This window comes from Agelaius tricolor, unplaced genomic scaffold (genome assembly GCF_023055355.1).
Source record: "Agelaius tricolor isolate 1412-34295 unplaced genomic scaffold, bAgeTri1.0.p SCAF_6, whole genome shotgun sequence".
In the NCBI taxonomy this organism is placed as follows: domain Eukaryota; kingdom Metazoa; phylum Chordata; class Aves; order Passeriformes; family Icteridae; genus Agelaius; species Agelaius tricolor.
The window spans coordinates 41,555,703-41,582,906 of NW_027269266.1; the positions used below are offsets into that span (position 1 = coordinate 41,555,703).

The 27,204-nt window shown below is 37.6% G+C and overlaps 1 protein-coding gene across 3 annotated transcripts in view; it reads right to left on the minus strand.

Moving 5' to 3' along the window:
• CPNE4 (copine 4) overlaps window positions 1–27,204 on the minus strand; it is a 229,367-nt gene that overhangs the window by 63,121 nt on the left and 139,042 nt on the right. For all 3 annotated transcript variants that reach the window (XM_071429513.1, XM_071429512.1, XM_071429514.1), the window contains 2 exons: window positions 26,445–26,528; window positions 25,012–25,101 (listed from right to left, as the gene is read on the minus strand). In XM_071429513.1, the coding sequence (XP_071285614.1) occupies window positions 25,012–25,101; window positions 26,445–26,528 (174 nt within the window). The remainder of the gene's footprint in view (window positions 1–25,011; window positions 25,102–26,444; window positions 26,529–27,204) is intronic.

Below are 27,204 nucleotides of genomic sequence, written 5' to 3' on the forward strand. Positions count from 1 at the left end.
TTAAGAGAAATGGCTAAAGTAACCTGAGGGATCAATGTTAAAGGTTAAACCTAAGCTTAATTTAAGGGTAAAGGTCTGAGAATAAAGGTCACAGTTCCTTATCTCATAGTCACATATTTGATTTTTTAAATCCTTGTGAAATTTCTAATGAATACTTTGCACTTCTTTTAGCGGTCATCTCCAAGTGTCAAGGGCTTCATTTCTGGGGTGAGTTTTGTTCGTTTGGCTTATTGGCTTTTTGTTTGTTTTCCTCATGTTCTGAGCTTCAGTTAGTGCTTTCACACAGATGTACTGATGCTTCAAGGTGAGTCCTCCATGTAACACCCCTCAATTAGTGCACAGAATACACAGTTAGAAACAAAACCACCAGACCTTTTCAGCACTGATTTAGTTTTCTGTCCAGAGTTATATTTTATTTCCTATGCTGTGTTTAGTGTTGAATTCGTCTCCCTGCACCGAAAACATCTTCATGAAGAACCTCAATCCCTGCAAAGCCACAAGTACCCAAGGCAATGTACTATTATAGATATCCAGTGAAGAGTTAAATTAAGATAATGACATGGTGTCTGGATCTTCCAAAAACATCATGTATCAGCTAAAGAGCAGTTATTTTCCTGTTTCTCGGAAGCTCGGGAACCTGCCAAAACTGTGAAATGGCAACACTTGACAAATGTAATATTTTTTATGTAACTGCTCACGTTTTAGTGGGATTTTTATACACAAAAATTTAATAAGTTGTTTTCTTCTTTTGTTCTTGCACTGAGCAGAAAATAACACTTTAACAGAGTACATTAAAATACCTATTTAAATCTTTGCAGACTTCCTTTCCTGCTGGCATTCCCCTTGCATGCATTCAAATGTTTAATAAGTGTTCTCCATAATTACAAGTTCTTAGTAGCTGCTCTATATTTTCCAGGTTTATCTCTTTCCATAACAGCAGATGTGACACTTGGTACAAACAAGCAAGTTGTATGGTGGGGTGGAAACGTGAGGGTGAGCATCCTGGGAAAGCTGGCACAGGAGCAGGGAGCTCTTGCATTTGCCTATCAAGTTTGTTTCCAACATCTCAGAGAAAAACAGGCTGAAAACCCCAAGTGCTCAGCATCCTGGTTACCCTACATGATTGGCAAAGCTGAGGGTGTGGCCATATATGAATACAGCAGTCTCTTCTGTAAGAATATTTTATAAGGATAGAGCCATGGAAGGGAAGGAGAAAAACAGTGGCAGAAAATTTGCTGTGGAAAATAGAATCACTGAGGTTTCCATATGGGTGAAATGATCTAGGAATCAGATGAAAGTTTAAGCCTAATGAGGTAATTGAGTGCTTTGCTGTAGCATCTAGGGAGGCCAGATTCTTCCCCTATGAAGAAGATGAGGCGCTGTGAAATATACATATATACTATAATGTAACATACTATAATTCTATATTAATGAAAGAATATAGAATTATTTTATCAAATATGGTATATATAGAATATATAGAATATTATAGATATTATATGTATACATATATAATATATAAATATATACGTACATATACATTTATATGTATGTATATATACATAACACAAATATATTCTATAATACATGTTATAGAATATATGTATTCCAAATCAACAATTAAAATAGTATTTTAATCTTGCCTTGTATGAGTCCTTCTCTGCTTTTTATCAAGGAAACATGATATTGTTTAAACACTGACTCATAAGGAAACTCAGTGACATACATTGGAACTAAAAGAAGAAATCTGACAGCTTTCTGTAAGTGTAACAATATTACTAAGACACAAATAGTCTGATGCACACTGAGTTGCCTTAAATCACTATTGTGATTTTCTTTTCCCAAATATACAAAGCAAAGCATGCATAAAGAGTAATTAATTTGATTCATTTGATCTCCCTTCCTCTTCTGAGCCGTCTAAAAACAGATGACGATTTTTTTGGTGAAATTATATCTTCATTTTGAAGAGTTTCTATGCTTATCCTGTTTCTCACTCAAGAGCAATATGTTGTGACTTAAGCAAAGGTTGAAGTTTGGTACTAAACAACCTCAACAAAGTTCTGACATATACACAACACAGCAAAATGAAGAGCCCAAAATGCCCAGAATCAGCAATGAGAAGCCCAACATTAAGATTTTCAGGAAGGAAATACTCATTCAAATTCTGTTTCTTGGCATGTCTTCCAGTGACATTAAGAGGTGATGTTGTTTACTATCAGTTTTATTTCTGGGATTTCTCTTTTTCCATTGCATTATCAGATTTCTAACAGATATGTGGCAGTTTTGAAAATAAACCTGTATCCAACCACCTTTCTTTCCTTCAAAATAAAGAAAGTGACACATGGCTATCATCAGTGGCATTTGAATAAGGTGGCAGAGATATACCTTCATCCTAGCCTCAAAAGACAGGATTTTGGCAAAAGCTATTAGTGAAGACAGACACTGACTTTATTTGGGGGAATCCTTAGGTAACAGGGTTACAGGGTGGGCTCTTCAGCTCAGGAAGAACCCTCTATGTACAGGATGGGACTGAAGCTCGCTGCAAAAATTTTCTGCTGCAACTCCAAGTGCTGCTTCTGCATCTGTGATGTGCCAGAATACTTTTTTTCAAAGGACAAGAGAGCTGACCCTGTTTCCTGGCCTGATTCCAGCACAAGCAATTAAATTTCTGCCATCTCAACAACCCCTGCAGTTCAGGCTGGCACAGAGTTATTTGCTGCTTCCTGCCCTGAGGTGTCACTGAGCACTGATGCCAGCTCGTGAGGAGGTGCCAGAGTCAATTCTGGAATCAGCTGCCCAGCAGCAGCACATGAAGCCTTGCTCACATGCAAGACTTTGCAATTACTGTGTTGAAAGCACCTAAGATCATCACTGCTTGTCATTTCACCATCATCTCTCAGCAGCTGAAGAAAATCTCCTTTTTGTTATTGAAAATGACTAAGTGTCGAAGAGCAACTTAAAAAAGCATATACTTCCATGGCATAACAGCATAGAAGGATAAAATGAAAACATTTGTACATATCCACCCATATTAAGTTTCCTCCTCTGTGTTTCAAATCTGTTCTCAGGGTGTCCAGTAGCAATGAGAATAAATGAAAGAAAATGTCTGATTCCATGAGAAATTCCTGTAAAGATAAACCCCACACATTTCAGTATGCTTGCTCTCAATTTACAACTACCCACTAACACACCCCAGACTGAAGAATACAAAAAAATAGTAGGGTTACCATATTTGACTATTTTATAGCATATAAACCCAGCAAACAGTTGGGTTTAGCAGCGGGCTCCTGTGTTTTGAAGATGCCAAGAAATGCTGTCTTTTGGAAAAGCAAGAACTTCCCTAAGAGTGGAGCTGGCACTCTAAACCCAGATTTTCAATAGCTGATCTCTGTGTTTGTACTCCAAATAAGTGGTAGGAAGTAGCAGTGCTCAGCTATGTAAGTATCTTCTCTGAATATGCAATCAGGATTGCATAAATTACAAAATTATAGTAAAAAATAACTGAAGGTGAATAAAAAGAGGTCTGGTTAAAACTGAGCTGGAAATTCATTCCCTAATGTTAACATTATGTCAGATTAATGTGCAATTTCCTTTGCGTTTGGGAAAATCATGTAGGTGCAGACATGCTCTCATTACTCTGCTAGGTGAATTACGAAGCTGTCATTAAAATAATTACCAATGGAAGAAGAAGGGGAATCAAACATTTACTTCAATGTAATTATAAACCCTATTTCCTACTAATGTGGGTAATTTATCTCACTACTATTAAAGGAAGTAGCGTAAAACATGTGCCTGTATCAATACCCTATTAAACAACAATCACATATCAGAGAAAGAGAGACCCTACACAGAGCAGAATATTCAGGCAGAAAAAAGTGGTTATTCCCTCTGCTCTGCAGATAGTCTCTGAAGACTACCCACAAGGAAAAGTAATTGAAAAAAAGATCCAAGTCATAAATACCTTAGTTCATCCTATGAAAAAACTGCAACTGGAACTAATAGGATTTTCTAGTGTCTCCTCTATTTCACCATGTTTCTTTTCCCAAACGAAAAGTATGGTATGTTTGTCCATTGTCTCTGTACAGGTTGCCACTTCTTATTTTCATTTATTCAGGTAAAGCAAAAATGCACTCTATTTTTAACAATTATGAAAAGAAGGTAGAAGAAAAACTTATGAAAATCATGTCAAAATCCACATATTAAAAGTAATAATAATAAAGAATTCATAGCAGAACACTTGGTACTTGGGCATTCTTCCATACTGGGAAATAGGTTTCCCTATAAAACAGGAGAAGAGAAAACCAAATAGATCAGAAAGACACAAGAGAACTACACTAATCAGTTAATCATTCTGATTTTACACTGCTAATAAAAAAATATCTCTCAGATTCAAACTCAGTTTACAGGGTATGAGCTTTTTTATTGGTGATGTGTGCACAGGGACTGATATTTGCAATGAGGGGTCTTAGCAGGTTCCAGAGCACTTGGTGCTGTAAAGAGCTGCAGAGAATAATGTACTGAACTTTACTGGATGCTTCTGATGAGTCACCAGTGCAAAGATTACTGGTGCAGTGACTACATTTCCAAGGAAAATAGTGAAAACTTTAGGGTCTTATTATGGTAGCTGAAATAAAGCATCTTTTCTTAAAATGCAGTGCCTTCTACAAATAACTGATGATTGTTACCCTTCCCATATCTGTGTTTTTCAGTGTTTTATTACTGTGAGCCACATTATCCCAAACCACTTGTATAAGGCTGTGGACTGCAGGTGGCACCATTATGTCATTATGAAATGAAACAACATTATTCTTGAGACAGGTAGGCAGAACAGAGTACTCTAACCCAGTTAGGGATGTACTCTGTGAATATGAGGTATGCAATCTAATACTAGTCCTATATACATATAGGAAAAACAATTCTCTCTAAGGTGAAGATTAGGAGGTATCATCTGATGCACCCTGTCAATATACGCTGAAGTAAATGGAGCTGTATAATTTACACCAGCTGAGAATGTCCCATTGACCTTCAATGGCCTTTGGATAGGGCCCTCAGAAGGAACACCTGAGGAAAAAACCCAAACTGCAAGCATAGTAGTGTGAGAACTCTACAGCAGCTGCTCAGGAGTAAAGCAGATGCCACACTGCAGTTAATTCTGATATGCATTGGATGAAATGAATATATTATTATATATACAAAATGATGGAAAAATAAACCGGTGATATTTTCAGGAATGTCACTGGAATGGAAAAGTTTGCGTACATGTTCCTGGGGAAATTGTATAAATTCTATGCTCATGTATTACAAAAGGAGTAAGCAGTGTACCAGGAACCCATCTGGTACACACCTCCCATCCTCCTAGAAGTTAACTCTGTCCTATGAACAGATAATAAGAAGTTTCTGGTGGATCTAGCAGGAAGCCAGAGATTGGCTACACAGAGCTACTTAGATTGAGAAGGAACTCCGCAGTCAGAAAATACTTTTCTTTGCCTTTCACATGCATGCACAGAAATATTTCCAATTTGTGGTGACTCTGCTGTGTACAAAGACACTGATTCCCAGAAGACTTCTGCTGAGCACTCAAAAGATGTACCTCTTGCAGGCAAGGAGATCAGCATGCAATGTGTAGAGCCCACAAAAGCACTCACTTCCACTAGGTGTGCACCAGCATGTCAGCAATTCACTGCGTTGTCTTTCTGCAGCACCGTGGGGAAGAGTTTTTAAGTCAGTAACAGCTGTCAATCTCCCTGCAAACTAGCCCCCACCTACAAGTTTGATCAGTTATTCCAAAGCCACACAAACTGTCCCTGGTAGACCTCCTCTGGATGCAGAAAAAGTATTTTTGCTTAGCAGTCAGTCAGTTAACAGTCAAGATACTGTTGGTGAGGCTGAGTAGCCAGTGAGGATTCACAAGGGGAAAGATGAAATCAAGGGTAGAATCTCTCAGGAAATACAGAGAGAAATTGGTAAATAACCTTTCATATGAATAGGCCTGAAGTACTCAAGGCTCAGAGAAATCTGTATTCCAGGAAATCTAACATTATTTAGGATAGAATTTTCTTCAATATTTGTCATACACTTTGCTTTCTGACTGCTCACAGAGTACTGTTAGGGTTAATTCCAGTGGTGTATAAAGAGTTGGCATGGTCCTTAATGGAGATTCAAATTATTGAAAACAGGTCTCGGACTTGAAAGTAGATTTGCTCATTTTTGAAGTCATAATTTCATTTTAGTACTGCACCATGCAAGTGCGAGCTTGCACTCACTGACATTTGAACAAAGATGTCAACTTGTTACACATCATTAAATTCTCATCATTATACTGCTGCATTTAGTCAGGAAATATATGTACAAAATGCCTCATATTCTGAAAATTACCTGTATGTACCTAAACAAAACACTCAGTGTCTGGAACTCCTAGAATAATTTCGGGCCAGGATTTAACTTCTGTGGATTTGTTTCACTCATCTCTTAAGACAGAGTACCAATAATCAGGCTGGCTAGGTATTTTTTCCAGATATGTTAATGAGGGCTCCAAGCAGGACCTGTTGTTCCTCTTAAAGGGATTAAATTTTATTAAGACTTGTTGGCTTCTCATGCTATATAATTCTAATTCCTGTCCTTAGAATCAGCCTGGATATCCTGCCTATCTCTAACATCCTGCCTGCTACACCTGTCCTAGTAAATAAGAAAATCTTTTCTAATGAGAGCATGGGAAAAATGTCTTTCTCTCCCTGGAGGTTTTTCAGGATTTCAGAAGACTTCCTCCTCCTGTATCAGGACAAATCCAAGACTGTTAATATTTCTTTTAGGGATGGAGGGAAGAACTAGAAGATAGTGTTTCTGGCCTTTTTCATTTTGACTTCTTGCTCCATCATTTTCCCCACTTTTTACGCATGGGCTTTATCCACTGTTATAGAAACTATTCCAGGCTTCTGCTCTGTGCTTCTCTCTTGTTCTTCTCTGTTAAAGCTGCTTTGTTTTGCATAAATCTTTAAATATTTATTAAGGCAAGGTTTTGAACCTGAATTTCCCACATCAAAGAGAAGCATTTAAATATCATATGATGGCATCAGCCTTTCTCTTGTTCACTCCCCCCATTTTAATTATACAATGTGGATCTGCTTCAACAGAAAAGACTGGGAAAGCCATCTTGCAATTAGTCAATAAGTGAATGACTTGCATTCAAATGGCTTCTCCACATCTCAGCCAGCTGCTCTGGGCTGGGGACTCTTGCAGAGCTAATTGCTTCCTCCCTTTCTTTCTCTCTGTTATTCCAACCAGAATTTCCCATCCTGCTTAAAATATTTCTCAAGGAAAATTTTTGTCAAAATAGGAGTTTTTCCATGAATTTCCAGATGCAGTTAAATCAATCTTTTTTGGTAAAATTCTCTTAATCTTTGGAAAACATCTATTGATGCTTAGCAGCCATCACGAGTGTTAGGCACAAGTGGCAATGAGCCCTGGTCTACCACTGATGAAATCTCAGTCAAGCTATTTCTGTACACATTATCATTCTTCTCATCCACTGGAACTAGGAAAAATATGGACTTAAGGTGCAGAACTTCTTGGCTATGTAACCTGAGTGACAGTGTCCCTGCATTAAACCAGAATGTGGTGCGATTTGTCCCAAGTATTTTAACTTGTATAGTTTAATTATTTTATTAATTTATTTTTATTATTATTTTATTATTTTATTATTATTTTATTATTTTATTATTATTTTATTTAATTATTTTATTGTAAAATAGTTTAAATTAACTATTTTAACTTTAAACTTGACCTCCTGGAGTTTCGTGACTATATCTCAACTGATGTAAAAAAATGAGTCTTTGTATATATGAAATAATTTTCAGATCATAAGGTAAGCAATAATATTTAAGAATGTTATGCTTTTGTTTTATTTCTATAACTTGCTGAGGTCTAATTCATTTTTTTGGACAAGGGTGCTTTGCAGTGTCACCTAAGTTAAGGGCAGGGTTCAGGTTTTGCTTTCTCTAGTTCTCAGGGAGGTCATATTGTTAGAAACCAGCTCCAACACCACAAGTATACAAAATAATTCATTGTAGGGTGTTTCAAAATCTTTCAAAGGAATGCTCTGAATAAATGCTCAATATCAAAACTATGAAGTAAAGGAGTTATGAAAAGATTTGTTACTTCCACACATTGGAACTGTGAAATAAAGAAATGCATTGAATGAATGCACAAGAAAGTAGGAAAGAAGAGGAATGGCTTCTTTGGGTGGTTATAACTATAATCTTCCATTCACTTGCAGAAAAATGGCTATTTTTTTATTACCACAACATATTAGCAAGAGTTACAAAACCAAATGCAGTTAGCATAATTCTCTTTAAGAGATTCTCTTTCATCTCTTGTTTCACTGTGTTAGAAGATCTCATTTTTCAGAAGAACTGAAAAATACCATAGGAATTGATCAAACATGACAATCAACTGGCCCCTACCAGGAAATATCATCTCTGCCTCTGTTTTGTAAAATTTAACAAGTCAGTCAATTTAACAGGCAGTTGAGTTCAAAGGGGGCCTAGATGTATATCTAGACAAAATAATAAAGTTGAGATACAGAACTAACTTCACAAATGAAAAAAATTCATTGGAGACTTGTGATTTTGATTCCTCCAGTTAAGTCTCTTCAAGAGATTTTTCAGAGAAAAGTACTGAGAACAAACCCCTTTGAAAAATCAAATCTTCCTAGACTGCCTCAGGTTAGGTACATAAAAATAATTGGTACTTTTTAAAAATCCCAGGCAAAAATCCCCAGTGAATTTCAGTTAAAAGCACTTGAATCAGGCTTAACGTCACACGGTTTCAGTTTACTTCCAGTTTAGGGACAGGGCTGGAAGATAAAAACTCCTTTCATGTTTATTCTCTAGTTCTACATATTCATCTAAGAGAAATACTGTTAAAAAGTTCTTTTGAATTAAAAACATTAAGGTCCCTTCCAGGCTAAATTTTCATACAGTTCTGTATCCATCTATGGGCATCTAGATCCAAAACAGCAACAGAAGACAACATCATTACTCTCATTTTTCCAGCGGATACTCCTGAGGCTTAGGGAGACCTATTATCCAAAGACTCAGTACAAACCCAGGCCTGAAAAGCACCTGCAATTTTATCCCAGCTCAGAAAGCCCTTCCATGGTTTAAGTCACTACACTGATATGCTTTATTCATGCTATTAATATAGTAGATAAAATATCTAAGGGATTCTGAAGGGGCTTTGAAAGTAAATGCAATATTAATAAAATCTTGAAGGAAAAATATGCTTTAGGAGTGACAAGATCACACTGGCTAACCATGATGTCAGAACTGAAACATGGATAGAAATGGATAGAAAATAGTTAAGGAACTATTCCTGAATATTACAATATATTATCCTTTTTGGATATCTGATTGTCCTACTTCAGTTATCAGTGGAGAGAAAAAAATAAAACAGCAAGTGATGCTCAGACATGTATTATAGTAGGCTTGATACATAACTCAATGTAATGTAGGAATAAGGTGAGATACAGATATTAGAATCAAGTATTTCTTGACAGATCGAACTTCACTTGTCTTTCATTACCTGAGATGTGATAACCATTGCCAACAACTGAGAAATGTATGAAACAATTAACCCCTTTTTGGAAATCACTATGAAGCAATGGAAATGCCAAAGGAAAAGGAGATTCACATCATCTCTCATTAAAAAAACAACTTGAAAAAGGGAGTGTCACTGAAATGTCTCTCTTTTTGTGTCTCTGTGAGTTAGGTATGGGAAAGAGGAGAGAGCAAAGGAAAAGTTAGGCTAAAGAGAACTACAAAATCAAAAACAAAGCTGTAAAATAACTTTGGTTTAGCAGAAAATAACCTGAAAGTATGAGCAAGGATACTGCCTGCTGCTTGAGTGCTGTGTTCAGAGTGAGAGGACTTGTGCATTTTCTGTTTTAAAAAGCCTAAAACCAAGGCTTAATCAGAAACATCTCTGAGTTTTGAAGCAAATGTCCATCTCTGAGATGCTTAAGATTAGCATGGTCAATGAGAGCAACTTTTCATTAATTGCAATGCACAGGACATGGGTCATAAGCTAGAAAGTGGGCTTATGAAAGAAAAATAGTGACTATTTAATTAAAAGTATGTTTTTTAATTGGGGCAAAGAGGAAAGAGGGAAAATAAGTTGATAGCTTGTTGTTTTGGGGTTTTTTCCTATCAACTACAACATCTTTTTAATAGATATAATCATTCAGATCTGGAACAGGAAAAGGCACTAAGCAATTATTATTAGCATAGCAATGTCACATGATAAATTGATTTTCAAGGAGGAGAAGCTTAGGAAGCTTGTTTAGCCTTTACAAAATCAAAGTGTAAAAGAGTATAAAAGAAGTAATCTATTTTGCTAAGTAATCATTTTTATAAACTCCAAGCACAATTAATTTCAATATACCAGCCTGTTCATGTTTATTGAATAAAATCATTCATGCTTAAATATGGTTATATTTCTCCATTGCAAGAAAAGAAGGTAAATGCAAAATGCAGTTGCTCCTTGTAGTGCTGTAACATTCATTTTAGTAACACTCTCTTCTAGATGAAAAGAATATTTTATCACAAAGCCAATGATTGTGTAACATCTGACTAATATTCAAAATTTACAAGGTAATTTAAGATTCCCAGAATATAATCAAGATACATCATTGAAAAATTATACAAGGTAGAAAATTAAAATGATTAATCAACAGCCCCTTTTCATACATGACAGCTGGGAGGTGCATATCTTACATATATGAAATGTATTCTTCCAAAATATGGTTTTCAGCAAACCATGAGGGGGCTTGGATCAAGCACCTGAACAGCAAAGATGCTGAATTCATACTGCCAGCTCCCCAGGAACATCACCCTGAGCTCACCACTATCCAGTTTCCTTGAACTGAACTGTGAAAAGTGCTACTTTGACTGGAGGTTGCAAAATATATTTCAGCAAATTGCTCTGTTTGATCCAAACTGATAAAAAAAAAGGATATTATTATTATTACTACTACTACTACTACTATTACTATTATTTTAAAAAAGAGTAATAGGCTTTACTTCCAGTTTTAAAATTTAAAGCAAGAGAAGAAAATTTATCTATGAAATGCTGTCTTGAGTAGCAAAAATACCATTTCGTTTGGGGAGCACTTCTTTTGATTAATAGTCTGCTAAAACTGTGATAAATTCAAATTGTTTTGTGTGAACCAAGAAGCATGTTTTGGGGAAAAAAGTTGAGATTAAAATCCTGACCAGCTTTGGCCCTTTGTATTTATGCTTGTTTGGCAAGAGATATCCTCAGCATTAAGACAGTATAAGCAGAGGGATGGGTGAAAAGGGGATCTGAAAAAAGGATGGATGAAAAATCTGCCAATATCCTGAGGTTTTCCTTCAGCACAGCATTATGCTGGCATAAACAGGCTATTCACTAAGTGCCCTTGTGGGATTGCTGTTGTAGGACTCTTACTGCAGACTTGCACAGATGCTTCTCTTTCTCCATGGATAGCAGGTGGAAACATGCACATCTAAAAGTCACAAAAGGATCCTGGCACCACTGGATTTTGTGGAAATTTTTCTAAAAGATGCAGGGCAGTATTTTTAAAAAATTATCAGTAATTCTGATTGGTTTTGAGAAGTAAACTTGTGCAATATTGAGATTTTGGAGCAACAGATATTCCAAGAGCAGCATAAATTAATGGACAGATGAATAAGAAAGGTGAAGGAAGGAAGTCTTTCTGGCAACAGTTTATGGAATAGTGCTTACAAAAAGTGGATATTTTTCATTTTTCTTAGTCCTGGCAAACAAATGAGGGAAGCTTTCATTATGAAAAATATGCCTACATTTTGCAGAATTCACTGGAATCTGTAGTGTTGGGGTTGTGAAGTACCCCAGCATCTGCAACTGAGGGATATATATCCTAAATCTAAAATAGCAGAAGAACTGACTTCACTACCAGCCTCTGCTCATGCTGCACCCTTTGAAACAGAAATATTGAAAAATGAAATGAAACAAACAAACAAACAAAAACAAAACAAAAAAAAAAACCCAAACAAAAAAACCCCTACCCTAACCAAACAAAACCTAAAAGAAACCACAGGCAAACCTCTGCATGCCTTTTAAGGTGAAAGAGTGCTTAAGTGTAATACCCTGTAGTGAAAACAAAAAGGTTTTACAAAAATCCTCAGTTTTTTGCCTATGAAGGAATAGTCTACACAAGACTGACAAATGAGTGTCCTTCTTCAGCTTAATTCTTTCCCCCAAACTTCACTTTTACATCCTAAGCTCCTCTGAATATCCAACCTGCAACTAATCTTCATCTTAAATTTGGAGGCAAGCCTGTCCCTGGGCACAGGGCAGTGACAGTGACAAAGTGGTGATCAGAATGATGGTTTGCCTTCTGTAGGAATGAAGGAAATTAACAGCCAAGGAATCAGCACAAGAAGCTGTATAGAAGACAGATCAGGCTCTTATTTCTGTATCATTAAAGATCGAAGGAAAGAACTCAAATGTCAACAGCTTTACAAGTACATGCTTAATGCTCTGAACAGCCAGGAAAATGGGAGCGAGTCAGACTAGGAGAGCATGCAGGGAACATCACATTACCAGGATCCTGTATTTTACTTTTGCAGGTCACCTTAAAGCTATGTAGTGTTGAGGATTTAAAGCTCTTAAGGAGATTAAGAGTTCAAGAGCTGTGAACAAACAAATTTAGGCTACTAAAATCACAATTCTAAATTTTAAAATGTGCATGAGATGATTATGAGTATGAGTTAGTGATTTTTAATTATTTTGTGCAGGTTTTGCATATTCATAAGTCTGCCTGGAGAAACACACACTGCATTCTGATGAAGAATGCCATTACCTCTCACTCAACACAGCCTCAGCATAGCACAAGACAAGGTTTCAGGGGCAAGACATGATACTGCAGCAGACTCACAGTTTCAAATATCCACAGAGACACTGGGGACTGATCCTTCCCACAGCCTCAGTTCTAACCACATGTGGCACCTTCTGCTGCCCAGTCTGCTTCACCTCTGTCCTCCCAGGGCTGGTAAGTTTTCATCTGCCCCAATTCCTCGTACCCAGCATGTCATGGGGAATGGCTGGAGCCAAACCATGCTTCTGATTTTCCAAACCATGCTTCTGCTTCCCCACCTCAGCCAGCCTCTGCCAAAAAGTCAGAGCTGGGGCATCCAAGGCTCCCAGGAGAGGGGCAAGGGAGGGAGGAGGTACAAGCTGTAGCACAGGGATCCCACGCTCAGGAGGAAGCTGGAAGGCATTTTGGCTTTGGTTCCATGTCCAAAACAACACAAACAAAACAAAACAAACCAAAAACCAAAAAACCCAAAGTCTCCCATGGCCAGATCCTGACTCTCCCCAGACAGCTCAAACTGGTGGGGAGAAAACACCTAGGGAGGAAGGACACACCTTCCCCACAGGTATCTCTGTTGGATAATCTGGCTGTGTCCTTTCACCTTTCCTTCTTAGTGGCAGTATCATAAAACATTTAGGTGATAACTTTCAGCACTGCTTGGATCAACATAACTCATTTATTAATAAGATTTATCATCAATGTGAAGCAGTGTTCACACAAACTTCCCCTCCCAGATCAATTTTATTAATGCATAATACTTGTGGTATTATGAAAAAATATTCTTGAAATCTGAAAATTGGCAATATTTTACTCCCATATTTTATCCTAGTCAAAAACTGAGGACTCATTTCTGGCACAACTCTAATAAAGCATTTTTTCCAATATTTTGAAGTGCGAGGGTCTGAAACACCGTTGTCTGTCTGAGAGAACAATTGTGTCTCCCTAATGTGAGTAGCCGACTTCTCAATTAGCCTGTAAAAATAAACCTGCCTTTCCAGACATTAGTCACCAGACTCTCAGATGTTTTGCTTGCAACTAGAAATGGATTCATTAAAAAACCAGAAGTAGCTGATATCAAACAGGGATTCTGTTGAAGGGCAGTATTTTTATGAAAAATGTATAAGCTGATACGTACGAGAAAGGAAGGCAGCAGAGGGCTGTGCATATGAAACCAGGGTCAGTTATTTGAATCAGGATGAGTATTTGAAGGCATACACAGAATTCCCTATGCTCTACTGCCGCTGCCACAAAATAGTAAAGAACTAGACTGGCTTATCTGGCTTATCTATTTGTTTATACAAAGCAAATGAGACACACTTCAGCCCTAAATAATCCATTTACCTTTTCATAAAATTTTACTGGAGCAGAAAAAAAAAAAAAAAAAAACAAACTTGCATCATGACCTACTAGCAGTACGCACATCACCTTGCTATCAATATGCAGTTTCTCAGATAATGAAGACCTAAACATTTAAAGGTTTTTCAAATGAAAATCACCAAAAAATGAAGCCTAAACTTAATTTTGAAAGCTACAAGTATTCACCACAAGAAAATAATAAAAGTACGTGGTACCAGTATCATCTTTCTGTTAGATGCTAGTGAACACCTAGAGAAAGGGAAATTCCTCTTTACTTCACCACATTTTCAGAGTTATTGGCAGTGAACAACTTTGCACTCTTGTGAAGCTGGAAAGAGAATCTAATAGATGCTGTTAAAAGCCAGTCAGACAGCAATAAACACTCATGAATTTGCCTACTGAAATTTTTAGCATATTGACAGATTTTGGCCTCCCAACATCCTTTGACAAAATATCTCTGTCCCATCACTGAATTGTGCTGTATAAAAAGAGAAATACCTTTGTGCCTGGTTATAGTGATTTTCACATTCACATGCCCTGAGGAGAAATAATCAAACCATTCCCTCACCATTTCCCCAAAGTCATTCATGACTTCAGAGCTACCTCTTTACCTTTTCCTACCATAGGAAAAAACTGCTATCAGCAAATCCTGGAATTTCTCAGAAATAAAATCAATAAGGAAACGCAATAGGAACTCTAGGTTAGTAATGTAATAGTCAACAGTGTAAGAGGTGATTAGTAGATCTAAACAAACCTTAGGCATTTGATATCTAGGGTTGTCTAAGAGATCAACTGCTGATCCTGTTCCTATACTGTAACTTCAGACCAGGCAATTTGGAGTGCATAGGGCAGGCAGCCACAGCCTTTTATATCATCTCTTCTGAAAGCAGGCTAGGAGACTTGACAGCCTTACTGGTACTACTGAGAAAGGATTTCTAGCATTACTCATCTTCCCTTCCACTCAAGGATATATGGCAATTAATTTACTTTTCAGGAGAGGAAGGATTAGCATGTTTGTGAAAGGAAACACTGTCACTTTGCTAATCTCAGGCAAAGCAGATACAGTGGCTGTCATGCTCAGGACACAAAACATCTCTATAGTCATAAAGTAGTCTTATGCTCAAAGCAGCTTGCAAATCCTTTGAGGTGTTCTGTGGCATCAATGAGCTAAATTCACCAAGCTTTGAAAATTCTGTTGAGTAAAACTTCTATGAATAGCATGGTGGAACAGCTAAATGGAAAGGTGTGGGATTCACATTCTCTGAACCTGAGAGAAGCAGTGAGAGAAGCAGAGGAGAGAATGATCAAAACAATTTTTATCTCACTTGCTGCTCCTGTGTTTGTGCACAAGTAGAATGCATTATGGAAGATTGTTTACCTGAAGGAATTTGGTAATTGGATTCTGGTGTGAGTGTTTTTTTTTTCTTGACCAATCTCTGCAAGCTGTGTCCTGATGGTCGGTCAGGAGACAGTCACGAGATTCAGTTGAGTTCTTGTTCAGCTTCAGTTTAGATATAGTGTCATATAGTATGGAATAATACAGTATAATAAAGCAATTAATTAGCCTTCTGAATCAATGGAGTCAGATGCATCACTCTTCCCAGACATTGGGGTCACCTTGCTTTTCCCACAGACAGGGGAAAGGATGGCTGCACCTCAGCTGGCAGGTCAGTGGGGAGCCCTGAAGAGCACAAGAGCTGGGGCTGGCACACAGTGGCAGATCAGCAGATGAGGGGCCAGGAGAACACCATCCTCCCAGGCTTCCTGAAGGACACAGCTGAGCCATTGCTCCTGGTGAGCAGGCCATTAAAATAACTCCACTGTCCCTAGTAAACAAGCAGCTCTCAATTTCTCTTTGTCTCAGGGGTACTGGGATGGAGGTGTCCCAAAGGAGCTTTATCCTAACATCAAATCCTGCTCAAAGCTCTGAACTAGTGATAGCAAACACTGGCAAAACTTCCTTGGCATGCTTTAGGAGCTGTAACACACCTACAGAACAAGAACAACCCATAAACACACTGAAGTCTCTGGTCCCAAGAGCTGTGGTTTCCTCCAGTATTACCACAAGGAGGGCTGTTTTTTTTCATGGAATCCTGTAGAGCACTGCCATTGAGCAATTTCAGTTGGGAGAACCAGCACACATGAAAACCATGCTTAATTTAGGGTAACTAATTTAGATTTGGTACAGCAGATAAAGCATTTTTTATTCCAAAACATAACTAGCTACATCAGGTGCATATACATTATACACATGTACTTACACATTAGAAAATGTGTATAACATCTAGCTGGGAGAAAACATGTTTTTGGTAAACTAAAATTGCAGATCTAAATTTTAACAGAATGAGTGTTAGATGAGATCCCTGGGTACAGAAGGGCTAAATACATATTTTTAGTGTGAGACTAAGTTCACACTTTTCAAGTAACCACTGTGTAATAAGACATCTTCTAAAATATTTGCATTTAGACACGCTTAATACCTATTTCTGCCCTTGTGATGCCTCGAATATCACAAACAACTGATAATTAGGCCCCTGAAGATAGTATTTCTATTTTTTGAAAACAAATATATTATTTTGCCTAAGATTTGACTCTGCTAGGTTCTCTGAGAGTACTAAAATTTAAAATAGACATATTTTATTATCTGAACCATGTAGCCATTTTCACATGGCAGTACGTTAGCCCATAAACTATCAAATACAATTTATAAGTAGAATTTTAAAGTAATCTTTCTGTTTAAAGTATGTAGTTCATTGCAACGACTACATTTATTACAAGATTTAACAACAAGGAAAGAATTTCTGTGAGTGCCTAATTTTCAATTTACACAGTAAAAAATACAACTGGAAAGAAACCAAAGGCCTTAGTAAGTTGATTATATGTCAGTCAATGTGAGGCTTTGTTACTTTATAAGAGACGGAAATGAGATTGTCTAGAAATTGTCTTCCCTATTTTTTCCAATCTCAGCAGAAAAAATGAAAAACAATAATATGAAAAACTGGTTAGACTTCCATTTTTAATATCACAGGATGGTGTAAGTCACACAGTAAAATGTCCTGTAGACACAAAGGCATGAAAATGATAGATTTTTTTAAAGATACACAAGACTTCAAATTCTCTCACTACAGCATTCAGCTGCTTTACAAGGTTACAGCTATGCCTAATCCTGATCTGTTTTAGTGACAGCAGAGCTTAATTCTTTTATTTTAATTCAAAATGGTAGCACTTGTTTCTAAACTTACACAGTATGCAGCTCTGAGCTAATTCTGGGGTCTTTAAGGATGTTCAGTGCACTATCAACGCAGAGATATGAAAATTGGGAAGAATGTAGAGGTCATTTAATTAATTGGCATCCCATATGCCCACCCTCCAGTATGGAAGGGTCCTCATTACCAGGGCTGTGCTTTGTTTCATTTTAAATGGTCCCAGGGATGGGATTTAGCGCTCTATCAGCTATTCCCCTGTGAGGGAACCAGACCCCTGATTTGGATTACAGTCAGCAGCACTTACAGGAGCCTCTGCTTCATTTCAGAGGATTAAAACTCGGTTTCAAAGATAAGGAGAAAGAGCCCTTCAAAATGTTTCTCATACTGATGACTTGCATAGCAAACCTGTAGCAGCCTGTACTTATTTGTCTTGGGATGGAACCATGGAGGCAGTAGGCAATTTGAAGGAAGCTCACAAGAAATGCAATGTACAAATTATTTGGAGGCAATCCTCTTATTTGCAAAAGAGAAACAGAGAAAACACTCCTCAGATCCCCTAATCCAGACAAACATAGTCACACAAAATAAGGTTTTTTTTTGTTTTTTGTACTCTCTGCCCTTGTTTCAGACTATGAATTCTCCTTGTAATGTCAGGAGGAAATTTCATTTCTCCCCAAAAGGTCATGGAACTGGTGGTTCTGGTAAGGAACAGGAAGTAAAAATCTCTTTTTACAGGATGAACTCTGAAATTTGGTCAGTCAGTCATCCAAGGTTGGGAGAAAGACTCCTGTCCCTTGCTACCCTGCTCATTTTGTTTAAGTATACCAGATTTTCAGCCTTCTACCACCTTTTTCAGCACCCAGGCCCTTGGAGATGTGAATATGACCTCTTTTCTTTATAACCACAGTGTGTCAGATGATCTCTCCTTGTGCAATTCACTTGGATCCTTAATTATTGTGACAACACTTGTTATTTAGAGAGCTCTTTCATCTTCAAAGCACGTCACAAACATCAATTAACCCAAATCTAGATTAATTAATGTGACAATTAATTTGCTATATATCCAGCAATTCACTGGAGTTCACTTCAATGGAGAACAAACTAGTGGCTATTAAAGTCACTGGAATGAGTTCACTTGACTCCAACAGATATGGGATCAAGCTCATTTCTTGAGTCCATTTCTCTCTCCTAAATCTTGTCTGCAACATGGTATTTTCTTCCCCAGCATCTTCAGCTGCTTTATCAAGAATACAACTAAGGAACAGCAAGAGAAAAAAATAAATCTGTAAGCTGAGATCACACACACATAGAGTTAATCAATTTTGTTTTAAGGGTCATCTTAAATCTTACACTCCACCTGCATCAAGTTTATGAAGATTGATCAGGTCAGACCTTGACACACTCAGACAAGTCGGGGCTCCAAACACACTGCTACAATTAGTGAATTCAGGAGGCACTCAAATCATAAGCCAATTGTAAATTAACCCAAACAGACAACAGGGAGAGTAGCTGCAGCAAATTCCCCACAGTCACGGTAAGCCTTATGAAATAGGCACCTAAAGTTTTTAATAATCATTGCAGTGCCTGTGGTAGCACTTCTCTCTCTCTCATGTAGAGAAAGCAAGGGGAATATGAAAGAAAAGGAAAATAAACATTTACTTGAAATGAAGGTTTGATGGTATTTATGCAAGAAGGTCTCAGACACTGCCTTTCACAGTGTGTTGTTCAATTTTATTATAACCCTCAAAATAATGCATCATTCTCTCTGAAGACTGTATTAAAACTCCTATGCTCAAAGCAGTATGCACTTAAACAAATATTTCTCTTAGCTTATTAAATATACACCTCATCCTAATATTTAAGCCTATTTTTTTTCTTTTCAGCACCAAGAAGGAACTTTTAATTATCCAAAATTATCAGCTGCACACTTAGCTCTAGAAGAACTTTGCTGAAAATTCACAACACAAGAACATCCTTGAAGTGGCTAATAAATAAATAAATAAATAAATAAATAAATAAATAAATATTATTCAGTCTGCAAAGAGTGGTATTCTCCAAGAGTGAGGCAATTATTCTACAGATTGCAGGAAAATGCTTTGACCTAATGAAAAGGAAACAACTAACTGAAAAAGAAATTTGGTTCATACTAAAGGCATGTATAGGTTGAGTCCCCCTTCTTTATTTTTGAACATTTTCTACAAGAAGGACTCCATTTGCAAACACCTCTTCAATAACACCAGGGTAAGCAAGCAGGGAATGATTGGCTCCACTGGCATTAATTTGGTGAGTAAATTGAAGGGAAAATGTAGAACTGCTTAGTTAATCAAGTATGACTGAAATCACCCAATCAAGAAAATAACCAGCAAATCTAGCCTGTGCTGTAATTTGTTCTTGGTGCCAGTCTCTTTCTACATGGAATTAAAAGCCCAAAGAAAACAGCAACAATAAACGGGCCTTCTTTTAGGGAACAGCATAAAATCCTTCAGTTCATGCCTTTCTAATCGTCATTTGACACTGCTTGAATTGCCTTTTAAGTGAAATGTTTTTCAAAATCCTGCAGAAATTATTGCTGTTGACCACAAACTGTTTCTTCCCATACTTGTTCTTCAAATACTCTGACATCTAAACTGTGGAAGAATAAAAGCACTAATGGATTTGTCTGACTATATTATTCCTTGTATTTTAAGCTTTACTTGGTCTCCTTCACAGGTTCCGCTCAGTTACTTTCACTAGTGGCTTTCAGAGATACTGAGGGTTTATTTTACAGTTTATAATACACCTTTATAAGCAGAGCTGTAGTCAAGTATTAAAGGTCACTGAAAACTTATTGATCCAGAGAACACAGCAGCAATAATTCAGAGAATATAAAAATATCCGCTGCTATTCACTTTTCCTTAACTCAGAATGGAGCAGACAATCTGCAAGAAGCAATTTCTTCCCCTAATGATCCATCATTTTGCATGAAAGAGTCAACACTTTTAAGAAATCAGAAGGAAACAGAAGGTTACAACTGTCTGAAGCAGACCCAGCATTCCACCCCCAAAATTGCAATAGCAGACACTGGGGAAGTGATCATTATAATAAGAACAAATTCCCATGTAATGATTTTAATTAATAAAATTAAAATCAAGTGATTATCTATTTGCATCCAGAACAATGTCAAGATCTTTTTTGTAAGCTGTGGAGCTTCTTCTATTAATATTGTAATGAGGTTCACATTATATAATAGTATCAACAAGGCAGAGACAGCACTGCATAGATTACTAATTTAAGCAAAGTGCAGGTCTCTCAAGAAGACCTTGTTAACAATGACCTGCAAAAAATATAGAAAATTCACGGTCTATGAAAATTCACATTGGAAAGTGACTTATTTTTCAAGATCTTAACATGGAAATAAATTGAAAATGACCTTTAAAGTCCTGAGTGCATCTTGCTAGGCCTAAGAGCATTGTAGGTACACTGAGGTTTACAAGCATATGGAAGTAGACTTCTTAGCAGAAACCCAAACATTGCCTGTGCTAAGACACGGCTACTCCAACAGATCAGATGGACAGAGATGAGGGAGTCAACTGGACATAAAAGAAAATGGAGAAGAATGGCAGGAAACAAGTTTTGACCTCATTAGAAGTGCACAGGAAGAGGCAACCTTCCCATGGTTGCCAAAAGAATGAAACTGTTCTGTCTGGGGGCTTCATGCTGCAAAGAGCCATTCATACACACGGAGAGAGGCCTTATAACCCAGTGTATGGAACAGCCCTGGTAACCGTGGCTGCGTGTCCCACTCACAACTGCACCAATTTCACTGTGATCAGCGCCTGTAATCAGGGTCAAGCAGGGATGAAGCAGGAAACAAGCTGACAGCAATGATATAATTGCAACAGACAGATTTTTGAAAGGTAGAAAAATATCTAATGGACATGCTTCCTTTGAAAATTTCCCCTATGTAGGTGGAAGATGGAAAGGGCTTTCTGTACAGATATGACATGTGCTTCCCACTCTCCTAGCAGCTTATCAGTTCACCTCAGAAACATTTGTATTCCAGATTTTTTTTTCTTCAGTTCCTACTTTTCCTTGTGAACAGAACTTCTTTTGAGGAGGTTCTCCATACAACCTCAGCAGGAGATGGAATTATTGTGTGCCATATGCTTGTTTGGCCTTTGCCTAACAAACACCTTGTTAGGAGTTTATTTCCCAAGTATTATAGCACCAAAAATATATAAATACCAAAACAAAAAGAGATTATTTTTCTGTATACATTCCCAGGACTTCTCTGGAGAAAGAAGAACCCTGCAACTATTAGAATGAGCGGGCAGTAGATGATCCCTACCAGAAGGTAGCCACAATAGAATCTTTTATTTCAGATAAACCATTGACAGCAACATAACTCACATGCTGAAACCAGATTTGAATGCCAAAGTTTCACAATCTACAGAACTTTTGGCAGAACAGACTAGGATAAACCTGCCCTCAGGAGGAGTACAATCCTCACTCAGATTTGTCAGTAGTCACTTTTGTGATTTGAAAATCTTTACATATCAGAAAAGCAATGCACTACTTTTGGATCTAAGAGGCATTTTGTTCACTTCAATGCATACACTAATTGTCTGTCCTGTTAGCATTAAAAGAAGGTATGATTGGCACTGAAGCATGACCAGACTTCTTGGATGGTTTCACTGTCTGGGAAGAAAAGCTCAGTAGGTCCATAAATCTAATATATACTTCTCATAATAAAACCTAGAGCAGCAATAATTGTAATAAAGTTTTACAAGATGTCCTGAGAGGAATAAAATGTTCATTATTCTCTGCATCACAGCTAAATAAAGCAAAATTAATTTTTTCTTTAGAAGCCCATAAGGAATTAAAATTAACAGACTTTGTAAAGAATGATAGCAAAAGACTTTTGGCAGACCCAAACTATCGGTTGCTTTGATTTTAGTGACCTTGTTCATCTTATCTTTCTAAACAGACATTTGAAACCAGAAAGTTTCAAATGCCCAGACAGTGTAAAGACTGCTTTGTGTGCAAGACTTACGAAGAGCAAACTTCCTGTAAGCTGAATGACTTTCTGTGAGTTGTTAGGGTACTTTTCCCATGTTAATCCTCATTCCCCATTGCAAAAAAATCTGACCACTAAGCTCAGTACCCATGTGAATTCAGTGGCAGAGATGAAGGGCCAGGATGTCAGGCTTCCAAACAGCCTACAGAGGTAAACCACGGGTAGGCACAATTGCAAAGTGTCTGCAGATGAGAATTTCCACAAGCTGACAGCTCCCTCCGAGCCTTTCTGGTGCCTCTCTAAGCCTTAACTTAGATTATGCTTTCAGAGTATGTAAAAACTAACAGCAGGAAGAGACACAAAATTACCCAGCCTTATGCAATTACTGCTCCCAGTGATCAAACAATCTTGGCAAGAAGCTGGTGCTCAGCAAGGCAGCTGGAATACACTTAATCTCCCCCATGTTAAATAAAGCACAGGGAACTCTTCCAACACTTAGCAGTAACATATTGCTATATACTTTATGAAGTGAAACAAAGCAATGAGGTCAAAATTTCCAAAATATGGTAATGCAGAGAGTGGAATGCTTAGTCAATCAGAGTAAATCAAAGTATAAACATTCATACAGTGCTATACCAGTCACAGACACTTCATCTCTCTAATTCTTATCATTTTCACTCTTCTGTCCTAGCTGCCATCCAATTCATAGATTATAGATCATCTAGAAAAGAAGCAAATAATTATCTGACAAGTACTATATGCTATCTTTCAAATACAAGTGATTTGGGTGGCTGCTCTACCATAACAGTCTTATCTTACACTCACCAAAAGTTATAAAAGGCCTGAATTTGAAATAAGTATCAAGCTTTTTTATTATTTTACAGCCATAATTAGTTTTAAAATATTCCTGTACTCATGAATGATCTGATGCACATCTTAGTACTTTTAGTTTTTTTGCAAATGGCTGAACTGTAGCCTCAGGCAAATACTCAGATATCTAAAGCAGGGCTGCAAACATTTGCATACACAAACGAAAACCACGAAAAGTTCCCTCAAAAAGAGGGAAAAAAAGACTGTCTTGAAAATTCTCAATAGTTTCATGAGACCTGTCTTGCTCTGGTTTTCTTCTTCAGCCATTCTTTCACTGACTTTCCCCATATCTTCTCTACAGCCAGTCCTAAGGGACGACTCCTGTTCCTCTTCACTTCTCCCTTTTCAGCCTGTCTTTTGGCAGCTTGTCTGCAAACAATTTTGACTACTGTCTCTGCTCATAGCTCAAAAGACCACCTTTATTCCCAGACCCATCTTCTTCTGCCCACACTGAAATCTGAGCCTTTTTTATATCTTCTCACCTCGATTTCAGAGATAAAAGCATTTTTCTCCCTGTGTAGCCTCATTTCTCTACCCTTATGGATTTGCCACTTGTTTTCACATCCTAGACTTTGTATTTTGTTTGCTTCTCTTCCTAGGTTTTCTCACCTAAGTGATTTAAAGACCACATGCACACAATGTGATGAAGGCAGTGCTGTGCTAATTCTGCTTTTCATTTCAGTAGCAGAAAACTGATCCATCTCTTGACTCAAAATTATATGTTGTTCCATAACAACAGGGCTAATTTTGTGAATCCAAGCATTCATAAGACAGCTTTTTTACCCTTTCCACACATCTGTGGAAAGGGTAAAAAAGTTACAGTGAAGATGTGCACTGTAACATATCCTCCCCAGCATTTTATTTTTTCCATCTGCACAATACATCCTGCAGTAAGTAAGGAGGGAAAAATTACAAGACCCATTCTCCAGGGTTTTGCAGCTATAATGATGAAATGTTTGCAAGGACAAAATAAAATTCTATTAAGTAATTTGATATAGTAAGAAAAAAAAAAGTCATACTTTTGGGTCCAACATCCTTCCATCAGGTCTAAAAGTCTGAATAGACACTGTGCACCAGTGCTCTTTATTTGATGTTTTTAAATTTAGCATTAGCCTTAAACCTGGTCAGAAGATAAAAATAATTGGATAAAGACTTGATTTAAGCCAAATTAGCCAAAAGAAGATGATTTTTTCTACACAAAGCTCCATGTTCCCAATTATCTGTCTTTCTGCTGACTAGAAACACTTCCATTACTACGGTACATGTGTTTTTGTGGCCAACCTATTCTTCAGGTATAATAAAAAATCTCCTATTTCAGTGTTTCTTTTACAGAAGGCCTCCAGATATAGAAGTGAGGAAATGGTAGTTAAAATTGTGGTAGGGCTGCCTCTTCCCCTGAGTATACTTTCACCAGTTAAATGATGCTAGATTTAAATTATCCAACTGATTGGGAAAAACAGCCCCATATTTTTTGAGGTTACTGTAAGAAATATAGAGCATAATCTACTGATTACAGTGGATTACCACTTTTATGCATCCTTAATTTGATTATGGTAATCATAATGCAGCTGTGTGATCATCTTTTCCATCAAAGAAGAGGCAAGAGCAGAATAGCAATCTACAGTTGAAAAAGAGAGACCAACTTTTGTTTTCTATGAGTAAAACTATTAAAAAAAGCAGGAATTACTTCTGACCTTTAGCCTGCGATCCTGGTCTCCACTGCACAGAGAATTTACAGACACTTTAAAGGTCTTCCATGCTGGATTTAAGTTATTCATCACAACCTGTAAGTGAAAAGAAAAAAGAGAACCCTTAACATTTCCACATCTCTCAGCAGAATGCTAACAAGAGACACAATTCTCAATAGAGTACATTCACCAGCAAGAGAAGAAAGCAGAGCTCAGCTGGAGTTTTCAGAACTACATCCAATGAGATATGAGCCCTTGAGCCACTGGCAGTTTCCAACACTCTTCCTCTGCAAAGCCCCCAAAAGGAGCAGGAGTGGGAAATGGACCCACGCATACCCACAGATGATGTGACAGACATTTCTCCAGCACTGACACACCTCAGTGGGAGATAACTGACAAGGGAAAAGGTGCAGAACTGAACTGGAAGCAATGGAATACATGCAGGACTGGGCAGTGGGGATGGGCAACATCAATTTACAGGCACATTGTTTGCCTTGCTGGGAAAACTCTGGAATCCATAACAGGTTTATAACCCCTAACACCTGCCACAGCTCCACCCTATAAACCTAAATGCTGTTTTTTAAGACTGTGTCAGTCATTACCATGAAGCAGTAATGTCACTGGGTGATAAGAAACAAATGTAAAGCACCCAGATTACAATCCCTGAGAGGAGGTGGGGAAGAAGCAACATAGTATTAATGGGAAAATGTGATACAGTCTGTAGCCGGGTTTTGGCTAAATCTAGTATTTTTATCTCCTGAACTTCAACAGACTATCTGCCAGTTTAATTAGTTTTGGACCCTTGGTTTCATCTTCCTTTACTGTAAGGTGCATAAGCTAAGACCTGATACCCATTAGTTAATGACACTAGAGTGTTACATTAGGAAGTGTATCGGTGATATTTTTGCCCAATGTCCGGGAGGAATGATGCATCTGACTCCATTGATATCAGAAGGCTAATTAATTATTTTATTATGCTATATTATTCTATACTACATTACACTATATCACATTACATCTAAACTGAATCTGCATGAGCACCCAACTCAATTCAACTGAACTGAACAAAATCTCATGACTGTCTGCTGATAGTCTGGACACGCACTTGGCCCTAATAGGCCAAGGAAACAAAACACCATCACTTTGGGTAAACAATTTCCACATTGCATTCTACTTTGGCACAACACAGGAGCAGCAAATGAGATAAGAATTGTTTTTTCTTTCTCTGAGGTTCCTTGCTGCGATTCCCAGAAAATCCTTGGGAAGTTGTGTCTTGCTTTTCTCTGTGAAGAGAAATGTGGCCACAGGAAGTGTTTTAAAGTGTGAGTGTTTGCACACCTACATTTAAAACCACTTCCCTTTGTGACATGGGAAGCATAAACTTGCCTCCTGACAGCTCATCTGTGTCCTTGGAAAGTGAATTCAAATCTATTCCTTACCTCAGTCCTGTGGACAAGTTGTTGGGTTGCATCATCATTCACCCGAAAAATCTCCAGAAAAGGATCAGATTTGCTGAAAAAATCCTAAAATAAAATACAGGACAAGTTACTCTTGAGGCTTCTTTTTCTTTGAGCTTTTCAGACAAAATTCACTGGGTTCTTCCCTGACTGCTAATGAAAAGGAAGAGCCAGAGTAGTTTTAGTGAGACCTCTTGGTGTTTCTCAGCAATACTTCATTCTTGTCCTTGTCTCACAAGGATTTCTGTGGTAATGTTGTTGTTCTCAGTTTGACTATTTAATCATGGCATGCAAAACTGTAAAATGTCATTTTACAACCTCTTCCCTTACACCCAGCCCAGTTTCCTGAGCATTAGCTCTGTCATCCACCTAGCTTGCTTCTTTTTTCCTTCACACCTGTTAGATCTTTTGACACCAGTTTTTTAACACATTGCACTTTGAAGCATATTCCACACTGGGGTTGAATTGCACACTGTTCACCTACCCTCTCAAAACAGAAATTAATTGGCCAAGACATTGTGCTGCCACCAACACAAGTCCTGTCACAATGGATTAGAGGTGATTAGAGAAGCAAGTCCTCTTCAGGGTGTGGTAACATGGCCCATGCTAAGATGACAAACAGAGCAGTGTAATGCAGGAAATAACTTGATATCACTAGGCAAATCTGAGACAGACACCAAGGCTCACATTCACACACTGCAGAACACCTTCTCCCAGTCTTGTATCCAGCTAACAACCCTGA